Source organism: Drosophila biarmipes, chromosome 3L, assembly GCF_025231255.1.
Source record: "Drosophila biarmipes strain raj3 chromosome 3L, RU_DBia_V1.1, whole genome shotgun sequence".
Classification (NCBI taxonomy): domain Eukaryota; kingdom Metazoa; phylum Arthropoda; class Insecta; order Diptera; family Drosophilidae; genus Drosophila; species Drosophila biarmipes.
Window position 1 is genome coordinate 5,673,706 of NC_066613.1, and position 22,546 is coordinate 5,696,251.

Sequence of the window (22,546 nt, forward strand, 5' to 3'; positions counted from 1 at the left end):
GTAGCAGCTGCTCCGGTCACTACATAAATTAGTTGTCAGGCCAAGTTGTACAAAGTACATACCCAGAAGCCGGAGGAGGAGGAGGTGGCCAAGACAGACGACAGTTGGTTATATATAGAGCCGCGCCCACACACCCGAAAGATAACAAAAAAGAAATCGGACCAGAGACAAGTATTTAATTTTGTAGCCGGGAAGCTGACAAACTGACAAAGAAGAATAAGACGCCGGCGGGGCAGAAATAAGTAAAGGCAATCATCAGAGTGGAGGCAGCACATAAATAAAATGAAAAATCTACTGCCAACCCGAAATGCAGTACAAGTCCTGTACATGGCACTCGCCCTACGCTTCAGATACCAGCTAGCAGTTACCAGTCACCAGTCGAAGGAACACTTAGTTACCTCCTCGGGGGAGAAGTCGGGTGCCAGGGCCCCACTCTATGTACAAGAAATAGACACATAATGTAGGCTACCGCCAACGTCGGCGCATGCGCTCCGGGCTCCCGAACTCCCGAGCCGCCCTCCTAGCTGTCTCTCTCTGGCACTCCCAGCCGCTATGACCTGGGAATCTTCCCTGTGTTCTCGAAGTGTCCAATATAGGGGTCTCCCTCGAACTCCAGCCACCCTACAGAGAAAAATATCGAGCTGTTGGTAGTCCATCTCTCGATGAAAACTACAGTTAAAGGCAAAGTATTACTTATAAATCAATTATAATGTATTAGTAATGTTTCCTTAAAGTGTTTGTATATATTATAAATAAATATATAATATATATTATAAACAACTTTAAAGAAATTTTCGGATTCATAGTTAAAATATTTTATGTCATTCTACTTGACACCTATTGGATACCTTGAGGGCAATCTAATTTCAATACCACACATCAAGCTCCTGACCTGGTCCAGCTTTTTCCTCAGTGCAGTCCGATTTCTCGCTGCCACCCCCAGCACCCCTCCACAGTATCGCGCACTCCCTCCCACCGACAGGGATGGGTAATAAACCTAAAGGCAGGCTGGTGGAAATTATAAAGTGCCAACTGCTCTGCTCGCACAGGAATTCTTAAAATGTAAATTTAATGAGCAAAAAATTAGAAGAAATCTTCGCGAGAAGATCCCCGGCCCAAAGATGGTAAAGAGAAAATTTACTAGCCACCAATTAAGGGGGCGGGGCGAGTGGCAGTGGTGTCAACTGCCTCGGATTGACAGACAGGGCCCCATAAACGTGTCAGAAAGGTTTGCGCATTTTTTACACGAATCCACACCCCTCCCGCCGTCCTGCCCGTCCGAGTAAATGGCAAGGAAAATACTTTATTTAGTTAGTCCGGCGTATTGGAAATCACAGCGAAGGCAACGAGGTCGAAGTAAAAAGTTGCGCGCAGATGGGTTAAGCTTTTTATATTGTCCCCGTACACAGTGGTTGTTCGAGGTTGCCTCCTCTGCTGTGGCTATAATACTTCAGTTCAGTTGTTTTTGTAGTATTATTGTGTGACAACTATTTCTGTTGTATATAGGTCGGTTGTTGGCTAGTTGACAGTGGGTTAGGCGGTGAATTTTTTGTCACCACTAGTCAGCCATTTCGATTCTCCTAACAGTTTTGGGTTAGTTTCGTATAGTTTTATTCAAAATCGATTTTAATTTTTTTGCTTTTTGTAGTACTAAAATATTGTTGTGTGTACTTGTAAGCACCCCAAAACAACTAATTAAAAACCTATTTTAATATAATTTTATGACACGAAGTCAATCTTTTAACATATCTAAAATCATTGTAAAAATAAATTTGGCTGTATAAAGGTAATTTCCTTTAAATGTTCACATTTGCCCAAAATGCTTACTATAAAAATATGCCCATGCCAAGGACCTTCTGAAAAGCCTCAATTGCCTATTAAATTCCGATTCCGCAACACCCCGCTTTGAAATATTTTCGCCACTTCGCGCCTAATAAATACCACAGTAATGCGCTATATTAAGTGGACGGTGTGCAAAAACCCAGCTGCGGGGCAAAAAGACAGCGACTACTTCCAAGATACTCTTGTCCAGGCCAGTGTCCGACGAGCAACAACAAAATGCCAGAGCCAAAAGTAAAAATGTTTCCCATACGGTTTATTTACACAAAATGTCAGCAGTTGATGGGGGAGGGGGTGCTGCAGGGGAGGGAAGGTGGTGAGGATGGGGAGGGGCAATCCGGGGAGTTCCAGTCCCAGGTGCTGGCAGACAAACAGGCGTTCAATGGCCAGCGCGCCGACATGCAACCATTTTGGAATAATAATGCAGCGGCAACAACAAACTGGCCGACCAGGAGGCGAACATAATGTAAGTGCGCCCGCAGTGGGAGTGGGCGTGCGCGAGAGCGGGACGGCGAGAGTGCACACAAACCGGATATCCGCGGGCCAATCAGGAGCCGCGAGGCGTTTAGTGCGACGCCGACGTCGACTGCGCAGCAGCGAGGCTGGGGAAGAGGAAGCACTCGGGCCGACTAACGGCAACTGGTTTCCAGGCAGCCTCAGTTGGATTTCTGCAGCGCGTACGTGCGGGTGTTCTGTGTCGAGCGAGCGAGAGAGCCAGAGCCAGAGCGAGAGAGCCCAGCGTCAGCTGATCCGAGCCGAGTTACCGTTTTACCGACGCGCAAATACAATTCCCAACCTGTTCAGGATACCGAGTGATCTCCGCATGTGCCAACCCTGAAACACAGCGAAAGTGAGGTTATGAGTGCCCCCTAGTGCCAAATTAGTCTAAACCAAAACCAAACAAAGCACAAACGAGCTGCAGATGGAAAGCAACGCATTTGGCAGCAGCCATTTGCCCTCTCAAGCGCTCGTTGTCCTCTCGGAGGCCGCTTCCGGCTTGCACGAGGCTCTACGTGGACAACGTCCGTTTCCATCGAGAGTAAGTAGAGCCACGGCCAGGCCCAGGCCCAGGAGAGCTAACGCGAACCGCCAACGGCTGATTGGGATCGCCGATCCGATCCGAGCTGATCCGACGCGATCCGATCGGACGGGGGACATATTTATGACAAATCATAAAGACTGGGGCCGGTAGCCGAAATGCCGAAAGATGCCATAAATCAGCACGCCGCTCGGCCAGAAGAATCAACGGCGAAGGCGAAGCTGCGGCCGAGGCCCACAGCATCCAAAACAATGCTGCATTGTAAAACAACAAACCCAGCAGAACTTCCAAGTGAACTTCCACTTGGAGCTGCGACTAGGGATGACAGCGTGACTGCGGATCATGCTCTTAATTAACGATCCATTAGGAGGGAGAAAGTGAGGAGAAAGCTGGCGAGCTACTCGCTTGCAGTGAAAGAGATGGGAGGAATGAATTATTTTATGCGGTTTGATATTCTGTGAACAAGTCAAAGAACAGGGCACTGAGTGGCACTTCTTAGTTACAAACTCCAATTGGAATGCTAACCAGTACATAACATGTTTCAGAAGTATGCAACAAAATGTTCCTTCCGAGTCAACTTCTGGATATGCAACAATTAACAAATTAAAATAAATAAATACTCTTTTGTTTATTGTGCAACTCAAAAAGATTGATGACCCGTCAACAAACGTTTGAAGTCCTTTTAATTTTAAAGATTAAACTATACAGTTAACATTTCAATTTTATTTTTAAATATAAAACTATTACTTAATATTTAAACCGAAGTTCAGTGTTATGAAACCGTCAAATAGTATTCCATTGGTTGCAAATTCCTTTCGCACAGTGGCGTAATTAAATATAAAACAATTATTTTTGCACAATTGTTTGCTTTGTGGTAATAATTTATCTCTTTTTTATAATCATTTGTGCAATTTAAAATGTTTGTTTAGAAATTTGACTACAAAAAGGCAAAAATAGTATATCGATAAAATGGATATCCTCCAGAAAGCATCCTAAAGATCTCACCTCGCTAAACACTATGCATTCCCGATATTTTCTTCCGGAGATTAAGTATGGCTCGATCACGGTCGCATTTCCAATCCGCAGTCAGTCAAGGGGCAGATTCAGAGAGTTCGTCGTCGCATTCCGATCAACGAATGCGTTTGCAAACGCCCCATTGTGTGCAGATTTTTGCGACGAACAGATTTATGATAGCTTCAATTCCGAACTTCAAGTCGGGCCTGATGGAAACGGGCAGCAGTGCCGGCCACTGTTAACTACTGGCCAGATCCCACAGAGCAGCTCCCACTTGATTTGGTTTGGAGCCGGCTCCTCCGACGGTTCTCGGCCAGCTTCTGCTTATTCTGCTGCCTGTCATCATTGTAAACATGAGCAATGATCTTGACGCTGATGCTACAAATGATGAAGAACTCGGGCGCTGATGATGTTCGAGCAGTCCGCTCAGTGTCCCCGCGAAACTGGTTATTCCAACTGGGGCTGGAGCAGAAGCTGGAATTGAAATTATATCTCTCCCTCTGCATAGCATTGGGTAGCGTTAAGATATGTTAAACATGACAACAATATGTCCTCGGGCTTCAGATCCGAGTTGGGTTCGAAGGAAAAAGATATTCGTCAAGGAATCCTTTAAAAATTAAGTGAAATAGACCACGCTACTTCTTATTGCATGAAAAAGGGTTTTTTTGAATGACACCTTAAATGTATTAGTTGTATAAAAGCTAGACGACGAGTTACACAGAAGTAGGGACAAGGATACCCAAACTATGCCCAACTTTAGCTAGCTACTCCCGTACCTTGTTTTCTTCTTTCAATAACGACTGCTTCAAAAGCCACTGCACCACTCGCTTAGCTACCATTATTTATGGCCATTTATAAGCAAGCATAACCCAAGCAATAAAAATTAATAAAAACAAGCCGGGCAGCATATTAAATGCAATGTCAAATGGTTTAATGTGGGCTTGGTTCTCGTGTCAGTTCCTCCCACTTCATGTGCGCGGCCCTTTAACCACCAACCTGTCTGGGTGGGTCAGGAGCAGCGAAAGGAAACCGGGCAGGCACCATAACAATTTTGTAGCCACAACAGCGGCAGCAACAACAAAAGGCAAACAGACTGATCCCTCGAAAAAATGGCAGAGCCGAGTTGGGGTGGCCAAAATTATGGGACTGAGGCGGGCCAGCATATGAAAAATAATTCTTTCTTGCCACTTATTACCACAAAGTATGAGCAGGTGAGTTGTGTGCAAATGCAACTGTGTGTCGGTGTGTGACTGGGCTTAATTTAATTTATAGCAATTTATCAGGCGGGCAACTATGGCCCAGGCAGCGAAACGCGAAGCCATCGAGGCGTTTAACAAGAAGCACTCCCGGGAAGTATAATGCCCAAATGATCAGTGATAGTTGCCTTGAGGTATGCCAACAGGGCGAATCAGATGGAGAGGAATTTAAAGATGGAAGAACGCGTGTCAGGTGACTTTTATGGCTACCTAAAAAAAACTTGGATGCCGTCAAGCCGTCTTTTTAATAACATTTTGTTTGCTTATCTGAAAGTCCTTGAAATCGCTGTATGTGTTTTTCTTCATTGGGAAAGTAGATATTTTAGTGGCGGAAGCAGAGCTTGCTTATGATGGATTTGAAAACACCTTTTTCTTTTAAATTACAACGTATGAGAACTAGTCTCCAAAATTCCTATTCAATTTTAGAGGTCGACCATATTTTTATTAAGTATTATGGCAAACTAGTAACCGGTAAACGGAAACCTTTTCAACTCTATTAAGGTATACATTTTTGGATCAGGATAACAATTCTATAACTTGTCCGTCGGTCTGTGCACATGAATGTTAAAATATCGGAAGCAAAACGAGTTAAAGATGTTAGATCATTTGAGGATTTTAAAGATGATAGTACAAGTCGAGTTTGTTTTACAATTTGCTTCACTCCCAAAAACGTCACTTATGCCAGTATAAGTTTGGCGTTCGCTGGCACTTTTTTATTTTATTTGTCAGCCTAATACAAGCCGAAAATCGAACAAAACTTAAGTTTTACTAAATTTATAAAGGCTTTGTTAATCGTTATTAGGTGTAATTGATACATCATGTGTTTTGCTGAGCGCAGCTATTAACTTTTCCTGATGGTTGTCTCAACTTCTTCGTCGGTAAGGATCGTTAGGAATCTAATAGAGCATATTAACTTTATAATTATTTTTATGCATTAAAATAGAGACCCAATAGTTCTCTGAAAATGAGCCACTCTTTCTCGAGTGAAAACACGCCTCTCGGTATGCTACACAATTTATTTCCACCACAATTTTCCGCTCCTCCAGTTCAATCGCTTGGATCCAGAAAAAACCAAAAGACGAACAGGTTGAGGCTCGCCATAAACATTTAGCTTGCGAAAATGGCCAATTGCTAAACGTTTTAGTATTTCCAGCCTCTGCAACTGCAGAGCTTCAGTTCGATTTGGGCCTCGTTTACTCCGTGTTAGTGCCACAAATTGAGATTTATTCGTGGTGAGCTGAGAGGCCAAGTTGTTTGCTTTGAGTCCGCCTGGTGTCCGGCCGCTGTCGCTGGGCCGTGTTTTATGGCCAAGTTAAGCGAAATTGGCAATTGTATGTAGACAATTGCTATTTGCCACTCGTTATCGTGTTGTTGTAATTAAGCTGTTATTGTTGTTGGCTGTTGTGTGTCGTATATGCCGCTGCAGCCGAGATTGCACCGAGTGAGCACGACTATTCCGAGGGTCGTGGAGAAGACCAATAATTCAAGTGTTAAGGGCAAACAGAACGAATTTATGCAAATCTGGGTGCCGTCATCCCTTTTGGCGATTAAGGAATGTTACAATTTGGGATAACAAATCACCCGCCCGGCGCTAATAGAAAAGCAAACAAGGGGGGGATGACGAAACACCCCTGCCAAGGGATGGCACAAGCACCTGATCCTGCACTGAAATTTTATTATTTATTCTACGTTTAATGTTTTCCATTCAAAATAAATCTCCTCTCTTGGTGTCACCAAGTCCGAATTTATACCTAAAAATTAGACTGGTATGTTTTGCACAATTCAATCAGCAATCATTGATTACCTAATAAAATACAGAAATGGAATTAATGTACCTATAATCTAGCTAATTAGTTTTTTAGTATTCTTGTTTCATAATTATGTTCCAATAAGAGGAATATTTTAACATTATTCTGCGCCAACGAAAATCTGTTTAGATAAACAGCTCTTTGGAAATTCTTTGGTAGCCCAATTTAAGATGTGTGCGCCAAATTAAAGCCGAGACTTTTTTCTCTGTGCAACGCCAATTTGCACTGATTAACGAGCATAAATCAATTGGCGGAGTCCATGGTGAAAATTCTCCCACACGTATTGCATTAAAAAGCCATTGGGAATGGGAGTGCCAAGCGGTTGACCACTTCTGTTAGGGGTTTCCAATCCATCCCAGCTGTTGTCCAAGCTGCACAGTTAGGCAAAGTGCAACTCATGCGGTTGCAATACCAACACCCCAGTCTCCTCCCGAAACCCCAATATCCCCGTGCGTCTGACTTGCAACATTTTAAACCTAATGAGCGTGGGGATGGGGTGCCTGGTGATTATTCAGGCGCAACATATGCGTCAAAAGCTCGCCCCCAAATCGAGGTGCTAACTTCTCCTGATAATCCTTAATTTATTGGACTCGACTTGGGTCCTGCGTGTGACCAGGATTACTATGGAAATTAACAAGGACTGAGACCAGATTAATCAACTGTCGAAGGCGGGATTTTCAGATTAATTATCGAGATAGATTGACCCACAAGTCTTAAAACATAACGATGGAAAGGTTACTAGTCTGAAGCATACTACCTTAAGGGCACCTTTTTCCGCATGTTGCACTAAAATTGGCGCTTAAGCATAGGTATATTCAAGTTTTATATGCCCTACAAGCTTAGATTTTATCCATTTGAATGAGTCGCGTTCGAATTTAAAGATTAGATTTTAAATGGGGTCTCATAGCTCAAGCCAAAGTATACATTTTCCTCTGATTATATTTTCCCTATAATTTGCTCACACTTTTCGCTTCAAAAATACTTTCCCTGGCAGACAAATTTGTATGTAAATTTTTCAGCAGAAAGTTTACCCAGTGGAGTGAGACTGTGGGTGAGGGTTAATACTTGTCACACATGTCGCTGCTTATGTTATACTCGGATCTTGTCTGTTTCCCAACCGCCGCTTAACACTCGTCAGCCTCAATTTGTTATGACGCCCTACGTTCTGTGGGTTATCTGCACTGCCGAACTCCCCCTGACACCGAAAATCCCAACCCACCCTCCCCACGTACCCATATCATTTGCGAAGTCCTTATGTGTGAGTTTTGGAGCGGGGAAAGTGGGGGAGTGTGAGCCTTTTTCTCGTTATTTTACACCCCATTGGAAGTAAGCTAGCCGCCACTTCCCCTTGAAACTCACACTGCTTAGGCACTGTTCGATATCGTAATTCTAAAATCTCTCAATTTAACATTTATTTCTCGTAAATTAAACATTTTTGTGCATAATTTGTACCGATGCAAATCCGGCGTCTTTCGTCGGGGCGTCTTCCGCCTTGACTCCTGGCAGTTGGATTACGATCCCAACATTTTGCCTGCATTTTCCGAACATCTAGCCGCAGCATATGTTACCTATCCGCGCTTGGGCCTCCACCTTCCATAATTGGCTAATTTTAACGCCAAGTCATGTAGCACACATAATTTGTTTTGGTTCCGTTGCTTGGGCTCGAGTAATGCGCATATTTAACGCTTAAATTTAACGCTCACTTAGCTTTTAAAAACTCTGTTTGGTAGCACAGACGCCAATTTAATTTTGTGGTTTTTCAGTTATTTTTTTTAACATTTTTATATGTGTAGTATTTGTATAATAATGTCAAGAAGGCCTTTTGCATTTTAGGTGTGCCACAAAAGCGATTTTCCAAATGTCACTTAAGTGTGACATGTTTGATATGTTTTTAAATATTCTTTCTCAAACTTTTTTTTTAGTAAATTGTTAAAGCTATTTAACAACACTGTGGCGGAAAGGGACAATACGATTTTCTGTTTTTTTTTTTGTTTTGTGTAAAATGTTATTGACTGCCGATAAATTGATTGAAATATAAATAATTTTTAGAATTGCTTAAATAAATTCGCAGTATAAAGAATATTTTGAGTTAAATAAAAATATTTTTACATAGTAAATGCTCTTAAAGTTTTGGTTCCTTTATCAACATTTGTTTAAATAAAATGAAGTCCCTAAATGCATCCTTCAGTGTTTATGAAAATTTTAGTAACGGAAGTTAAGTAGGCAAAGTACTCAACAAAAATACTTTTAATGCTAGAAACTGATAATTCTTATATAGTACCTTACTGAATTTAGGCTTTAAGCCTAAACAAAGAAAGCCTGCTGCAGATATGTTCAGCGGGGAATAAAAAAACATAAAATATCTGTAACTGCCTCGATTCTACAATACTTTCCACACTTCTTTCCGCCTGTGCTTTTAGGTAATTCCTTTCGATTTCCCCCTTTTGCAGTTACCTGACGCCAAAGATCTCCACAACATGTCACTAGTCGGCAACTACTTCAACCCGCACCTGCTGCTCAACCACGGGATGCTGGTGGCGAACGGAGCGGCGGCGGCGGCCGCGGCGGCTGGAGCGGGGCCGGCGAGCTACTTCGCCAGCGAGCGGTCGCCGCTGGGCAAGCCGTCGGTCCTGTCCAACTTCTCGCTGCCGTCGGCCTTCTCGCCGCCCAAGTACATCGGCATATCGCTGGACCAGGTGAGTTGCGCTCGGGGAACCCTTTGGGGAGGAAGGTGGAGGAGGGTTCCGAGCAGGAGCTGCCAGATGCGATGAGCTGGTAATCGGCGCAGGATTGACACTTGTCATAATGGGATTCGCACTTCGATTTCCCCCGCAGAATCTGTTCAACGGCAGCGAATCATTTCGCACGGACTCGGCCAGTCCCACATGCACGTCCCACGAATCCATGGAGGGATCACAGGATTACGACGCCGTTGAAAAGGGTGAAAGCCCGCGCAGTAATAATTCTCAGGATCCCAGGGATTTGAGACGTAAGTAGGGTTGCACCGCATTTATTTATTTAGCAATTTTCGTCAGCAAAAAATTTGCATGTTTGCGATAAAAGGAAAACTCCCGGCCGGGGCTTTCGATTTTCCGTTTTACTGATAAAATCGCCGGGCGTATTTGTTTCAATTTTACTTTTGCTGAGCAATTTTAACGCTCCAGTAGGTTAACTTTGACTGGCAGGCGTAAGGACAGCGACAGGACCTCCTCCCCAACTCCACTCCACTTCGATTTGTTTTTTATTAGTTTTCTCGGGCTCAGATATTTGCCTTAAATTTCACTTGTTCACCTGGGGGTTGTTCCTGCTGGGCTTGGTCCTAAATTCTCTTCCGTTCTTTCCAAAAAGTAGGCTAAACCGAGTTGGCTGCAAATGCGTTGCTAATTGGCCTAGCAAAGCTGTTCGGGCTAAGCGCCTTATGACAAAATCGGAGGCACCATATGAAAATGATAAATATGAATGCAAATGAACAAAACAAATTCGGAAAGTGAATTGGAAGGATTTGGAATAATTCCACGGGCGGAGCTGAAAAGGGGTTGGGTACGATTTTAAAGGCCTTTAGACATGTACTGAGGCAAGGGGATTTACACTACTTATTCTGTGTAATGTCCTTCTTAATATATTTTAAATTAAACACTATTAAAACAAATACTAATTTCAACAGATATGAATTAAATGGTTGCTACTGTCAGTCCTATTTTTTAATCAAGTTAGCTAATATTGAAAATAGATGGTGCCGATGGGTTGAGTATTAAATTCGAAGTAAAGACTTTACATAATTTAGTAATACTAATGATAAGTTAAAAATACATGTAGCATATTGAGCAACCATTTTGGTCCCCTTTTTGCGACACCTCTGCCTAACAAACAGACACTCACTCTTTGTTTGTCTTTAGGCCGTTATTTGCCTTTCAACTTAAGCCGGAAAACCAGTTTCCCCCATCAACCCACCACCCATACCCAACATGTGGATTGGTGTTTAACTTTCGGATTATGCGAGTAGTCGTGGATAGACAGGAGCGCCGTAAATTAATTTCGATAAATTATACACTTTTAATTAGCTGAAACTGCACCCAAGCGGTCTCCGTCAATGGGTTAAACTAACTAAAGATAAACAGAGGGCAGGGCCCATTCTAACCCCTTGCGCCTTTGGCAGAAGTCAAAAGGGCATGCCGGGAATTCGGAAGCAGCGAAGGGTTAAGACGAAGGGTGCACGTCGTAAGTGTTTTAAATGGCACAAGGATGCTCGACTGGAGCAGGCTTATTGAAATGTTACATCGGCAGTCAGCCATCAACCCCTTCCAAGGATCAACCACTTGACTACAAAGTCAAACCGACCGCGCACCCTTTGCGGCTCGTGCTCGGCGCAGAAGACGTCCTCCAGTGCCGGGCTAATTACTCATCCACGACATTGTGGCAACTCTTCTGGCGGCAATTATGAGGCCCATCCACCCCCCGAGGTCCCAAATGTTTGCTCATTTATTGTCGGCTGTTGGACACACTTTTTCGGCCACTCTGCGATTGGGTCGCCCAAAGGATGCGCAAGTGTTGCAAATCGCTTTGATTGCATTGTTTGCCATTGTTATGACGAGCGTTATTATTATTTCCCTCCGCGGTTTTTGTGCTCCGATGATGTATTGTATTGAATGCACACTTGGAATTTTCATATTAATTTCTGCGATATTAATGGCATCTACTAACGGGGGAAAACACAGTTCGGAGGCAAAAGTCATAATTCATCCAACGATATATGGAACGCCCACTTCTTGGACGGGGAGGATTATGAAATAGCATCGTTGAGCACGTGTCATGAAAGGCGGTGGGGGTGGCTCATTGAACACTAAAATATTGGGGAGTAGTCGGTCATGTATGAGAACTACACATTTTGCATACGGCATTGACGGCATTTCGAACTCGAAATAACTTAGCCGTGTTTGAGGCGTTCCAAAAAGTAATTCTGGAGTTTCAACTAAGCCTATGCGCCACAGTTACTCTACTTTAATATGTTCCAATATTAATCAATTCATGAAGAAATGTATACCACTTTACCTCAAAAATATATATTTGATGTTTTATATTTCTTATATTTTGCCTATATGGGAAACTAAATTACAATCAACAAATCGAAATGTAACTTAAATCCAATTTAATTTCAAGTGGCTATAATGTTTTGCCAGCGAAAGTGAAAGGTGGAATAGCTCCGAACGAACTGCTAAGCTAATTTGAACAAAAGTCACGACTGGATATAATTGTGCACATGTGCAATAAGCTATCCGTTCGAGTGCTTCTGATGGGCGCGGTTAACCGACATATTTTGTTGGACAATAATTTAGAAGAATATAAATAAAACAGTCTTGCCAGCGATTCAACAACTGTAGTTGGCCTGGTCGACTGGCCCTCTCCGACCATATTGCGATGTATTTATTGTAATATTATTTTAATTGCCGGCCCGCAGTCACGTGCAGAATGGCGGACAGATTTTGTTTGGCGGGTTTGCAGCAAACAGTTTGTATTTATTGTGGTTGCCGGTGTTTTTTCGCCTGTGGCTCCCGAATACGTGGGTCGACGTGTGTCTGACATCAGCAATCCTGCAGCGGATTTGTGTGCTTGCTGGAGCTGCGGAACCATTCAGATTCGCTTTAAGAATTACGACCCCCAATTAATTTTTCGACGTGCTAAAAAGAGGCAATTAGAAAATGCCGGCCAAATTTATTGGTGGCGCAGAAGTAGGGGGTGCACTTCGAAATCGGATACACACAGATGTTCTTCTAAATATTAAGATGCACAAATGGTACAAATATAAATAGATTTAGTTTCTTTAAAGATTTTAATCAGTGGAAAATAGGCCCAGAGTAGGTTTCACAAAGCCGTGTTAGTGTTTCACTCAGTTATATGTTTAGCAAAGTTAAAGTGGGGCTTAAATATTCTGGGACACAAGTCCAATTTAATTCTCAATGCGATGGCAATGCTAAGAGGCCGAAAACCTGAAAAAGGAATTTACATAGAACATCAATCAAATAAAACTTAACACAATATAATGAAAATAATTGTTTAAGAATTTAAAAAATGGTTCCCTAGGTAGGACTTTAAAATTGTAAATTAGAATTTACTCCCAATAGACTAAGGGCAGTTCCATAAATTAGAATTTAAAATGTATATTTTTTTAAATAATGAGTTGTGCAGGTTGTAGTTTTCAAATCTTAACCACCACTTGATTGATGATGTTGGACCTGACTTAATTTTACCTATTTCCCGTCCTCTTCTCGCCCCCACAGATCTGCACAATGCGGGGAAGAGCCACCAGGCACTGGCCACCTCCTCGTCGGCGTCCAGCTCATCGTCCTCCTGCTCCACCAGCAACCCGGCCATCAGCACGGCGACCAGCAGCGTGGCCGTTTCGATGGCCAGCCACCTGGCCGCCTCCTCGCCCCTCCACCACCCCCACACACACGCCCACTCGCATCCGCATCCCCTGGCCCATCCGCACGCCCATAGCCACCACCACGGCCACCACGTGGGAGCTCCTCCGGTGTCCACGGCGGTGACGACCCACCACCACATGGCTCATCCGCACCCGCTGTCGCACCACCACGCCGCCCACCACGCGGCCTTGGCTAGTTTGAGCATGGCGGGTCTGCGAGCGGTCCCAGGCGGCTTGAGCCTGGTCAGTGGGTTGCAGACAGCCGCTGCCGGAGGAGCTATTCCCGAACTGTGCCCCGTTTGCGGACTGAAGCTGAGCGCCGAGGAGTGGCACACGCACTTCCTCACCGAGCTGGACAGGCTCTATAAGCTGAGCGCGGGATTCGAGCGGGCCAATCTGCAGGCCACCTACATGTTCGCTCCTCCGTGTCCGGCCCAGGAGAACGCCATTCGCACCAGTCACAATCGCTGGGAGGTGGGTGTTTCCTGGATATCCTTTGGGGGCGGTCCTAACTCTCTATACCACGATCCTCAGACCTTCCAGAGAATAAGGAACAACCGCCAGAACCGCCTGAGGCTCAAAGTTCGAAAGCGCAAGTACGGCGAGATGTACATGATGGAAAGTCTTTACTGCAGCAGTTGTCCGATCTGCAAGAGGAAGTACGCCATGGAGACGGGAAAGATTCCCCCTGAGGTGAGTTTAAAGACGCGATTTTCGCTATTTAAACAATTGATGCTCATAATTTTTTCATCAAAATTGTGGTCAATAAATTTAAAACGAATGTTCCCAATGTTTAAACACGCAATTTAAATGAAATGGAAATCAGATCAAAAGACAATTTATATCAACGGCTAATAATGACAATACATTTTAATAAAGGACGATGCCAAATCGCAAGAGGAGATCGAGACAGTGGATGTGGAGAGTTGCAACGACGATGTGCCCGACTCAGGGTCAGAGCTCACTGCCCCGGGACCTGGGTCTTCTGCCACTGTTCTGCCGCCCTCCAGCATGCACAACAGCAACGCGCAACCGGGCAAGCTCGACGGGATTCTCTACCGGACGGGCTGTGTGATCAACCAGAAGGATCCGCATCCCGACGAGCAGGATGTGAGCACCAATGTGACAGCTGCCAGCAGCAGCAGTTGGTCGGGCGAGGTCAACGCCCCACCCCAGGCACATATCAGTGGTAAGTTTTCAAAACTTTTCTTTTTATGGAAAATCGAAATAAGTTAGCTACTGTCCTCTTGTGGTCATCAAGCTTTTACCACCTAGGAACCCAAATGGGAATCCTACCAGTACTTAAGGAAGTTCTTAAAAAGACTTTTCTAAAATTGATTATTTAAATAATTATCATCAGTCATTAGCATCATAGCTAATAGCTGATTTGTAATTTGCTGTGCTCCACGCGTGGTGCTAATTATTGCCTTCCAACCCCCAGTGAAAACCGTCAGCGAGCTGTCATCTACCACACACCACTACTACAACGCCGACTCCTGCGGAGTGGGCGTCACCGACAACAACAGCAGCAGCAGCACCACCAACAACGGCGGGAGCAACAACAAGGATCTGATGATGGACACGGCCTCGTGCCAAAACGATAGCGACGAGGACGTAATTGTAGACGACGACGACACCGTGAAGATGTCGACCAAAATCAGCTATAACAAAATCCAACGCCGGCAGGAGGAGCAGAACGTGGGCAGCAGCAGGTGAGAGCGCCATTCTGATGTCTTGGTTTAATATACCATTGAAGGGTGTTGGGATGAGTTGGGATTGTATAATGACTTCTCGAAACTAGGAGATTTTTTAACAAGCATTGAACGGTGGCTAGCATCTTAAAAACTAGGGAAAGATTCTTTCTGAACACAGCTGAACAGATTTTTGATACGTCCACAAGTTGTGATCGACCTAAGATATGAGGGAACCCTAAAAGAAAGCCTTAAGAAGCACCTAAGCAATTTATTGGGATGCATATCTATAAAACTAACCACAACTCTCTAAGATATTTTTAATCAAAACATCAACTTAATCTTGCTATTTTTCATCCGCGATTTCATACATGTCACCTCTATATTATCATAATCAAGGCCTGCAAAGTCAATTTTGTTGTCCAGTGTAATGTACATAGCTCCCAAATATTTCATTGAAGTTTTATTTTGTGCAATTGTTGTTTTGCTAAATAAGCTAGCAAAGTAAGAAGTTAGGAAATGACAAAAACACATATTTCAGATCGTAGTAAACAACTTTCCTAACCCATTGCATTATGTCCCATCGCATCACAGGTCCCTCGAGAACCTTTCGCCGGCGGAGGAGCGACCCCGCTCGGAGCCGCAGGTGAGCAGCACCGAACCGGGCCCCATGGACATATCGCACAACAACAACAACAGCAGCAGCAACAACCACAACAACCCGGCCTCCAAGTACGCGGAGAGCATGGAGAGCAGCCTGTCGCAGTTGTCGTCGATGGGCGTGCCGGGATTAACGCAAGTGGACTCAAAGGTGGGGATTAGTTCGGATTTAAAACCGGACGATGAAAACAAGTGTTTCATTTGTAAGGTAATTTCTCAGTTTGCTTCAGTTCCACCTTAATTCGAGCACGATCTGTTTTCCCGAGAACCCCTAACCTTCTGTTTGCCGTCTAGTTAATGCACTCTTGCCCGCACTCCGCCGTCGTACGATCTATAATTCGCTCCTTCTCCTTGTGTACTTCAAGACAGGCATAAAGGATCTCAACACGGATGCGTTCCTGCGCGGCCGCAACTTCTACTTTCACCAGAGCTGTGCCAACGTCATGAGCAGCTACCGGCTGAACAAGGAGCTGCTGAGCCAGGCCCAGAGCCAGCAGCGGGCCGGGAACGGGGACGCGGTGGGCGCCACGGCAACGCCCCGCAGCCTCTCGCCCGCCCAGTCGCCGCAGCAGAGTGTGTCGCAGGCCATGGAGTGAAGGGCGGCGTCGGGGGGTCGCGTTGAAAACTGCAATCAAAGCGTGAATTTATTAAAATTAATTGATAGCATATTGTATTTGAGGTAGCTAATGAGGCGCGACGAGCGAATCGACGTTAATTGGCATCCCCAAAGTAGGCAACACCTCTCGGTTCGCTGCCCGCCCACCAGAAGCAGAATGTGTCCGTCGTTTTTGCGCTGTATAAATTCTACATGTAAAGTTAATTTGTTTTCATTTTAAATGGAATTGGTTTTGTAAAACAATATTTAGTGCAATTTTTGTGTTGCCTTCTCAGCTGTCGTTTAATGTATCGTATGTATGTATTCGTAATTTCCCAGAACGTGCTGTAACTGTTAAATGTTTGATTGATAACGAAGCAATCAATATACGATAAATGAGAACTATTGTCATCTCTAAGCGAAAACTAGTTGTAAATTCTTAAGCCCTAATTTATTTATGAAAAATCCAATAAACACATGAAAATACTATGAGACACCAGAGCGGTTGAGAGTCGGATTTAGTATAGGTAGGTATTTTACAAAATAATAGCAACACAAACGATAAACATACGGACTATCTAGCACGTTGCATTGAAAACGTAACCAAACATACAAGAAACTGAGCTTTTGAGGTAAAATATCTTTATAATCGAATCTAATCTATTTCTTCTGAGAACAAACAAACAAAAATTCTGGACTGAGGAAGCTTTTAAGTGTAATACGCTTCTGCACATAAAGCTCCCTTAAGTTCTTTCAATTTGGCAGTGGAAATTTTCGAGCTGATTGCAACTTGCCGACAACAGCAGTATCTCAAATCCGTGAAGTATCAAATGAAAGTGCACTCAAACAAGTGTAATTATGCAGTAACCTAACAAGATAAGCTGGATGGAGTCAGAAGACCATACAGAATAGAGCGCCGGGAAGAGGCGGAGAGCAAGCTTCCATGGGTTCGGGGTTCTCCGCAGTTCTCTCCGGCTATAAAAAGCCCTCGCCCACTGCCGGCGCACTTTCAGTGAGCATCGCAAGCGATCCGCGAGTAGAAGTGTACACCCATCGATTCCAGAACCCATAGCTACAATGTTCTCCAAACTGTCGGCACGCGGCATTGCCACCCGCATGAGCTACTTCGCGCAGAAGACAGCTGCCCAGGAGACCAGCTCGTCTTCCGGAGCCCTTTCCGAGGCCGTCTACGCCCGTGAGAACAAGTACGGCGCCCACAACTACCACCCCCTGCCGGTGGCCCTCTCGAGGGGCGAGGGGGCTTTCGTCTGGGATGTGGAGGGCAAACGCTACTTCGACTACCTGAGTGCCTACTCGGCAGTCAACCAGGGTCACTGCCACCCGAAGATCGTCAAAGCCCTAACCGAACAGGCCTCCAAGTTGGCCTTGACATCCCGGTAAGTTGATAAGTAAAGAGCTCCAGGCACATTAAAAAGAGAGCAAAACCGTGCCCCTTGAAAGCTTGACGGCTTCCCACCATATCAGTACTATATAGTATTTGGGGTGGACCATGCTCAACGAATTTGTGATAGTTTAATCAGAAAACATACAAACTGCCAAAGAGTTTTGCATTTTGCTATACAAAATATTGGTTCTGTCTTACGTGGCGTATGCGCTATTCAGTTGCAAGTCTGAAAGGCAAACACCATCCCTGAATTTTGTTCAGTTGAAATTCATTTTTAAAAGTGTATTTCAGTACAGCTAACCTTATATTTAAAACTCGAAAAGTAGTTCAGAGTTTACCACCTAAATTAATTTTGTTTACTCATGTTCAATTGAGTGCGCTATTTCCCCTCTGTTGTCAACCGAGTAATTAAACTCATTGATCACTTAATAACTTTTTCGGCTGTATGCTAATAAAACTTACAGATAGAGGAGCGAGTGTCGCGGTTGTTATTTTTTAATATGTCTGGACCAGATTATTAAGGTTATAAATAAAATTTCCGGGCTATGAAAGTACTTTTCAAAACAACCGTATTAAAAAAAGTCGTAAGACTTGCCAGCCGGACATGTTTTGTTTTTTTCCTATATCATTAAAAAGCTTACAATTGAAAGCATGCTTCATTTTTTTACGTTAAAAGTTCTTTATACTTTTGACGTTAATAGCCCCCCACGGACTAGCTGAAGTCTTATCAGCACCTTGCTAGTAAATTTACATAAGAGTACTTTTACTGCTCTGCGCGATTCTGCACTTGTCAGAAGAATATTTATTTAATTATTTCATTTTACTTGCGCTCTAACTTATGGTACTAACTAACCGCCTTGCCGGTTTTTTACCGGTTTTCTTTGGGTTGCCAGGGCCAGATTGTCAGGTCGGGAGGGGCCATAAAGTCAAAAGAGGTCTATTGATAATTGGTTATCAAGACCGATGGCTTGTTATTGTTTGTTGCGATTGCCAAATTTGGAACTTAGTTGATAACAAAAGAAGGCAATGCACTGGAGGGATATTTGTGGTTTATTTTTAGACTGCAAAAAAGTTATTACCCTATTTTAAGACGATTAATTTTATGATATTAAGGGGTTATAGATTAAATGAATTTTAAGAAAAATACATCCAAGTATTAAAATAAAAAATTGTCTTTAAACTACAAAATCATAAGAATTGAAGATATTAAATATATTGTGCCTAAGTAAGTATTAGAAAATAGCTACAGCAGCTTTGATGTTGGGATCAAATCGTGCTAGGAGCAGTAGCCTTAGTCATTGTATGGAAATATATACGAAAATATTGTAAAGTATATATAAGGAACGAAAAATATTGCTACGGCTCTTTTTAGTTCTCTGTTTGTAGTGTTTCTAAAAGGCTTTGCTCCAGGCTTAAAAGAAATCACTTCCGAAGCAGCAGCAAAAAGTAAGAACTATGAAAATAGCCTAGCATTTTGAACCCTTAACATTATCAGAACTTTTTAACTATTTTGTATGACTCCCCTGTTTTGCGCCCTAGAGCCTTCTATTCGGATGTCCTTGGCGAGTACGAAGAATACGTAACCAAGCTGTTTGGATTCGACAAAGTGCTGCCCATGAACACAGGCGTTGAGGGCGGCGAAACGGCCTGCAAACTGGCCCGCAAGTGGGGTTATCTGCAAAAGAAAATTCCGACCAACCAGGCCAAGATCATTTTCGCGCGCAACAACTTCTGGGGACGCACCCTGTCGGCGGTGTCCGCCTCCAGTGATCCCAGCAGCTACGAGGGATTCGGACCCTTTATGCCGGGATTCGAGTTGATTGAGTACGACAATGTGACAGCCCTGGAGGAGTCGCTCAAGGACCCCAATGTGTGCGCCTTCATGGTGGAGCCCATTCAGGGAGAGGCCGGTGTGGTGGTGCCCAGCGATGGCTACCTGAAGAAGGTTCGCGAGCTCTGCTCCAAGTACAATGTCCTGTGGATTGCCGATGAAGTGCAGACGGGACTGGCCAGAACCGGGAAGCTGCTGGCCGTGAACTACGAGCAGGTTCAGCCGGACATTCTGATCCTGGGTAAGGCCCTCTCCGGAGGCATGTACCCCGTCTCTGCGGTCCTTGCCAACGATCAGGTGATGCTGTGCATCAAGCCAGGAGAGCACGGATCCACCTACGGAGGAAACCCCCTGGGCTGCCGGGTGGCCATGGCCGCCTTGGAGGTCCTGCAGGAGGAGAAGCTGGCGAATAATGCCTTCAAAATGGGCGAACTTCTGCGGGGCGAGCTGTCCAAGCTGCCCAAGGAGGTGGTTTCGGTGGTCCGCGGAAAGGGGCTGCTCAACGCCATTGTTATCAACCAGAGTAAGTCACATTCGTTACTTGTAGGCCACCTTTTTCTAAAGACCTTTATTTTTTGCAGAGTACGATGCTTGGCAGGTGTGCCTGAAGCTGAAGGAGAATGGTCTCTTGGCCAAGCCCACCCACGGGGATATCATTCGATTTGCTCCTCCGCTGGTCATCAATGAGTCACAAATGCGCGAGAGCATCGACATAATCAAGAACACCATTCTGTCTATGTAGAATTCTGGACAAGTGCTTCCGTGCAGCTTATGCTAAGTTTTTTAAAGTCTGAAATAAATTACAATGTTAATGTTTTTTAAAAGAAAATTATTGCTCTAAGTTGTTATCATAAACTGGATGTGAAGTCAGGGGTTTAGGACGGTCCATAAAATGAACGGAAGGCGTTCCCCAATGTGGTATAATAAATAATTTTTTTTTAATCTGAAGCCACTTGCAAGCCACAATTCGTCTACTTCAGTAAACTGTTGTTTTAATTCGTTTGTGTTAAAAAATGGTATAACCGAAGGGGAAGCCCTTGGCAACGTACATTCCTTAGAATTAGAAAGCTAGTATTGATAAAATTAACACAAATGATTTCTAACAGTTTTTATAATCAACTTAAACAAGAAAGGAAGCTAACTTCGGGACACCAAAGTTTTTTTAACCATGCAGATCGTTTCCGATGGACTATTAAACTTCCGATTTTTAGTAAATTTCAAACAAATTTAATATATTTCTTCTTTGTTACATTTCAATATACTATCGGCTAGCCTTACCAAAAATAAAATATATATTTGTATTATTTTGACAATAATTATTCGATCTATGACCTATGGCAGATTATACATTCGTCCGATTACAAATTTTTTTTCTTGAACACTGAAATATTTTACGAAGTTTCAAAGAAATTTCGGAAAACATCGATGAAATTTATAATATTAATATATAACAAATCATCCTATGGGATCTTTTTCTACCCTACCACACAATACATAGCCGTCTCGCATTATTAATGAACTATATTAATTTACCAAATGTTTATTTAGTACTTATATTTATTTATTTACTTTACCAATCTGCAAGCCGCCCTTCCTACTTGATTTCTGCCACTCGGCAACTATGCCACGCCCAAACCCGCTTATAAAAGTCAAATGTAATCTAAACCATTTCAATTTGCCCGCCTGTCTGATACCTGCAGGCGTCTTTTGCAGACTACCGGGAGTCAACTTCAAATACCTTCCGTCTCACACCTGTCAGGGATGTCACTGCGCCGGTCCCCTTCCCCGAAACCCACTCCATTGCGCCAGCTCCAGGACTCCCCTGCGAAGTGTTTGCCAAGGAGCTCCATCTGCTTGGCCCGGCGCTTGGCATATTGACTTTAAAGATTTGAATCAGCCCGGGAACAACAGGTGACAGGCAAATGATGCCCGTAAGTAGGCTAGCAATCCCCCTCAGCGAAGGAAGCGAAGTAAGAGCAGGGGTGGACGATAACCGGAGTTCGATTTGTATTTGATTGTTATTGGGTGTATTTGCCGTCAAATTTGTTCAACGCCCATCGAAAAGCCATTAGGAGGCCCGACGAGAAGGTACGCCTTTCCAGCTAATTAAAAGTTTGCGCATTAAGAAAAGCGAAAAGCGAATAAACGCTTATCTTTAAAGCCATAAAAAGTAAGCAACTCTCGCAGCAGGACCCTTATCCTTGGGTCAAGTGTGAACGCTTAAAACTAAATCTCCTGCGTCTGGCCCTTTGTCCACGCCGCTTTGAATCTGAGTAGAATGGCCGAAAAAATCTGAAACTGTCGCCGGCTTTTCCTCTTTTTCTCGGGGTGTCAAAAGCCACACGACACTCGGACCTTCCCTGATCTTCTTCTTTGTAGTCTGTCCCATAATCTTTGCCTTTTTATCGCCGCCCATCTGTTGATGTCTTTATTAAAAAAAGAGAGTAAAAGTAGCTGGGAAAATCCGTTTTTAGCCCATTTTTTGTGGGTTTTATTGCTCAGCCAAGGGAGGGAAGGCCGAAGGAGGACACTCCTTAAGCATTTTATTAGCAAACTTGAAGATGTTTCGTCTGCACATAATTAAATAAAGCGTTAAAATTAAAAATCAAGGTTTTTCCTTTTTTTGGGACTCATCCTCAGGTTTCGAGGAAAATAAGTTTCAGAGTGTGGGGGGAAAGGATGTGCCCTGTGCTCTCCGCAAAAGGTCCTTTTCTCCCAGATAAGCATTACAATGTCGTTAATTCGTTTTCCTTTATGCCGCGGCTCGGAATTCCTTGGCCTAAAGTACCGAACGGCAGCGATAAGGAGCGAGAATGTTGCGACATTTTCCGCCTGGTAATTGTCCTCGGCAGGATGCGCGGTGTCCAAGTTTATTGCCTAACGACCGCGGCACGTTCCCTTCGTTTTTATATTTTAATTAAAAACCAGCAGCCCACTGGCAGGAGAAGTTGAAGACATGGGCAGGAGTGCTTTCGACAGTAGTTCAC

The 22,546-nt window shown here is 43.9% G+C and overlaps 2 protein-coding genes across 4 annotated transcripts; both read left to right on the plus strand.

The window, feature by feature from the left end:
* Nucleotides 1-2,527: 2,527 nt before the first annotated feature.
* LOC108030888 (protein Teyrha-meyrha) lies at nucleotides 2,528-17,241 on the plus strand. 2 transcript variants are annotated; one of them, XM_017104057.3, is made up of 10 exons: nucleotides 2,528-2,878; nucleotides 9,407-9,652; nucleotides 9,792-9,945; nucleotides 13,232-13,851; nucleotides 13,912-14,070; nucleotides 14,257-14,566; nucleotides 14,819-15,089; nucleotides 15,663-15,879; nucleotides 16,094-16,850; nucleotides 16,906-17,241. In XM_017104057.3, the coding sequence occupies exons 1-9, from the start codon at nucleotides 2,762-2,764 to the stop codon at nucleotides 16,322-16,324; spliced, it is 2,325 nt and encodes a 774-aa protein (XP_016959546.2). In that variant the 5' UTR covers nucleotides 2,528-2,761; the 3' UTR covers nucleotides 16,325-16,850; nucleotides 16,906-17,241. The 2 variants fall into 2 exon arrangements, with proteins under 2 accessions (XP_016959546.2, XP_043950978.2); XM_044095043.2 differs by lacking the exon at nucleotides 16,906-17,241 and having other exon boundaries at nucleotides 9,377-9,652; nucleotides 15,663-15,936; nucleotides 16,094-16,869.
* Nucleotides 17,242-17,399: 158 nt separating this feature from the next.
* Nucleotides 17,400-20,388, plus strand: LOC108030889 (ornithine aminotransferase, mitochondrial). Of its 2 annotated transcripts, none has more exons than XM_017104060.2 (3): nucleotides 17,400-17,720; nucleotides 19,268-20,082; nucleotides 20,141-20,388. In XM_017104060.2, exons 1-3 carry the CDS (start codon nucleotides 17,401-17,403, stop codon nucleotides 20,299-20,301), a joined length of 1,296 nt encoding a protein of 431 aa, XP_016959549.1. In that variant the 5' UTR covers nucleotide 17,400; the 3' UTR covers nucleotides 20,302-20,388. The 2 variants fall into 2 exon arrangements, with proteins under 2 accessions (XP_016959549.1, XP_016959550.1); XM_017104061.3 differs by lacking the exon at nucleotides 17,400-17,720 and adding an exon at nucleotides 19,016-19,174.
* The last annotated feature ends 2,158 nt before the right edge of the window (nucleotides 20,389-22,546 follow it).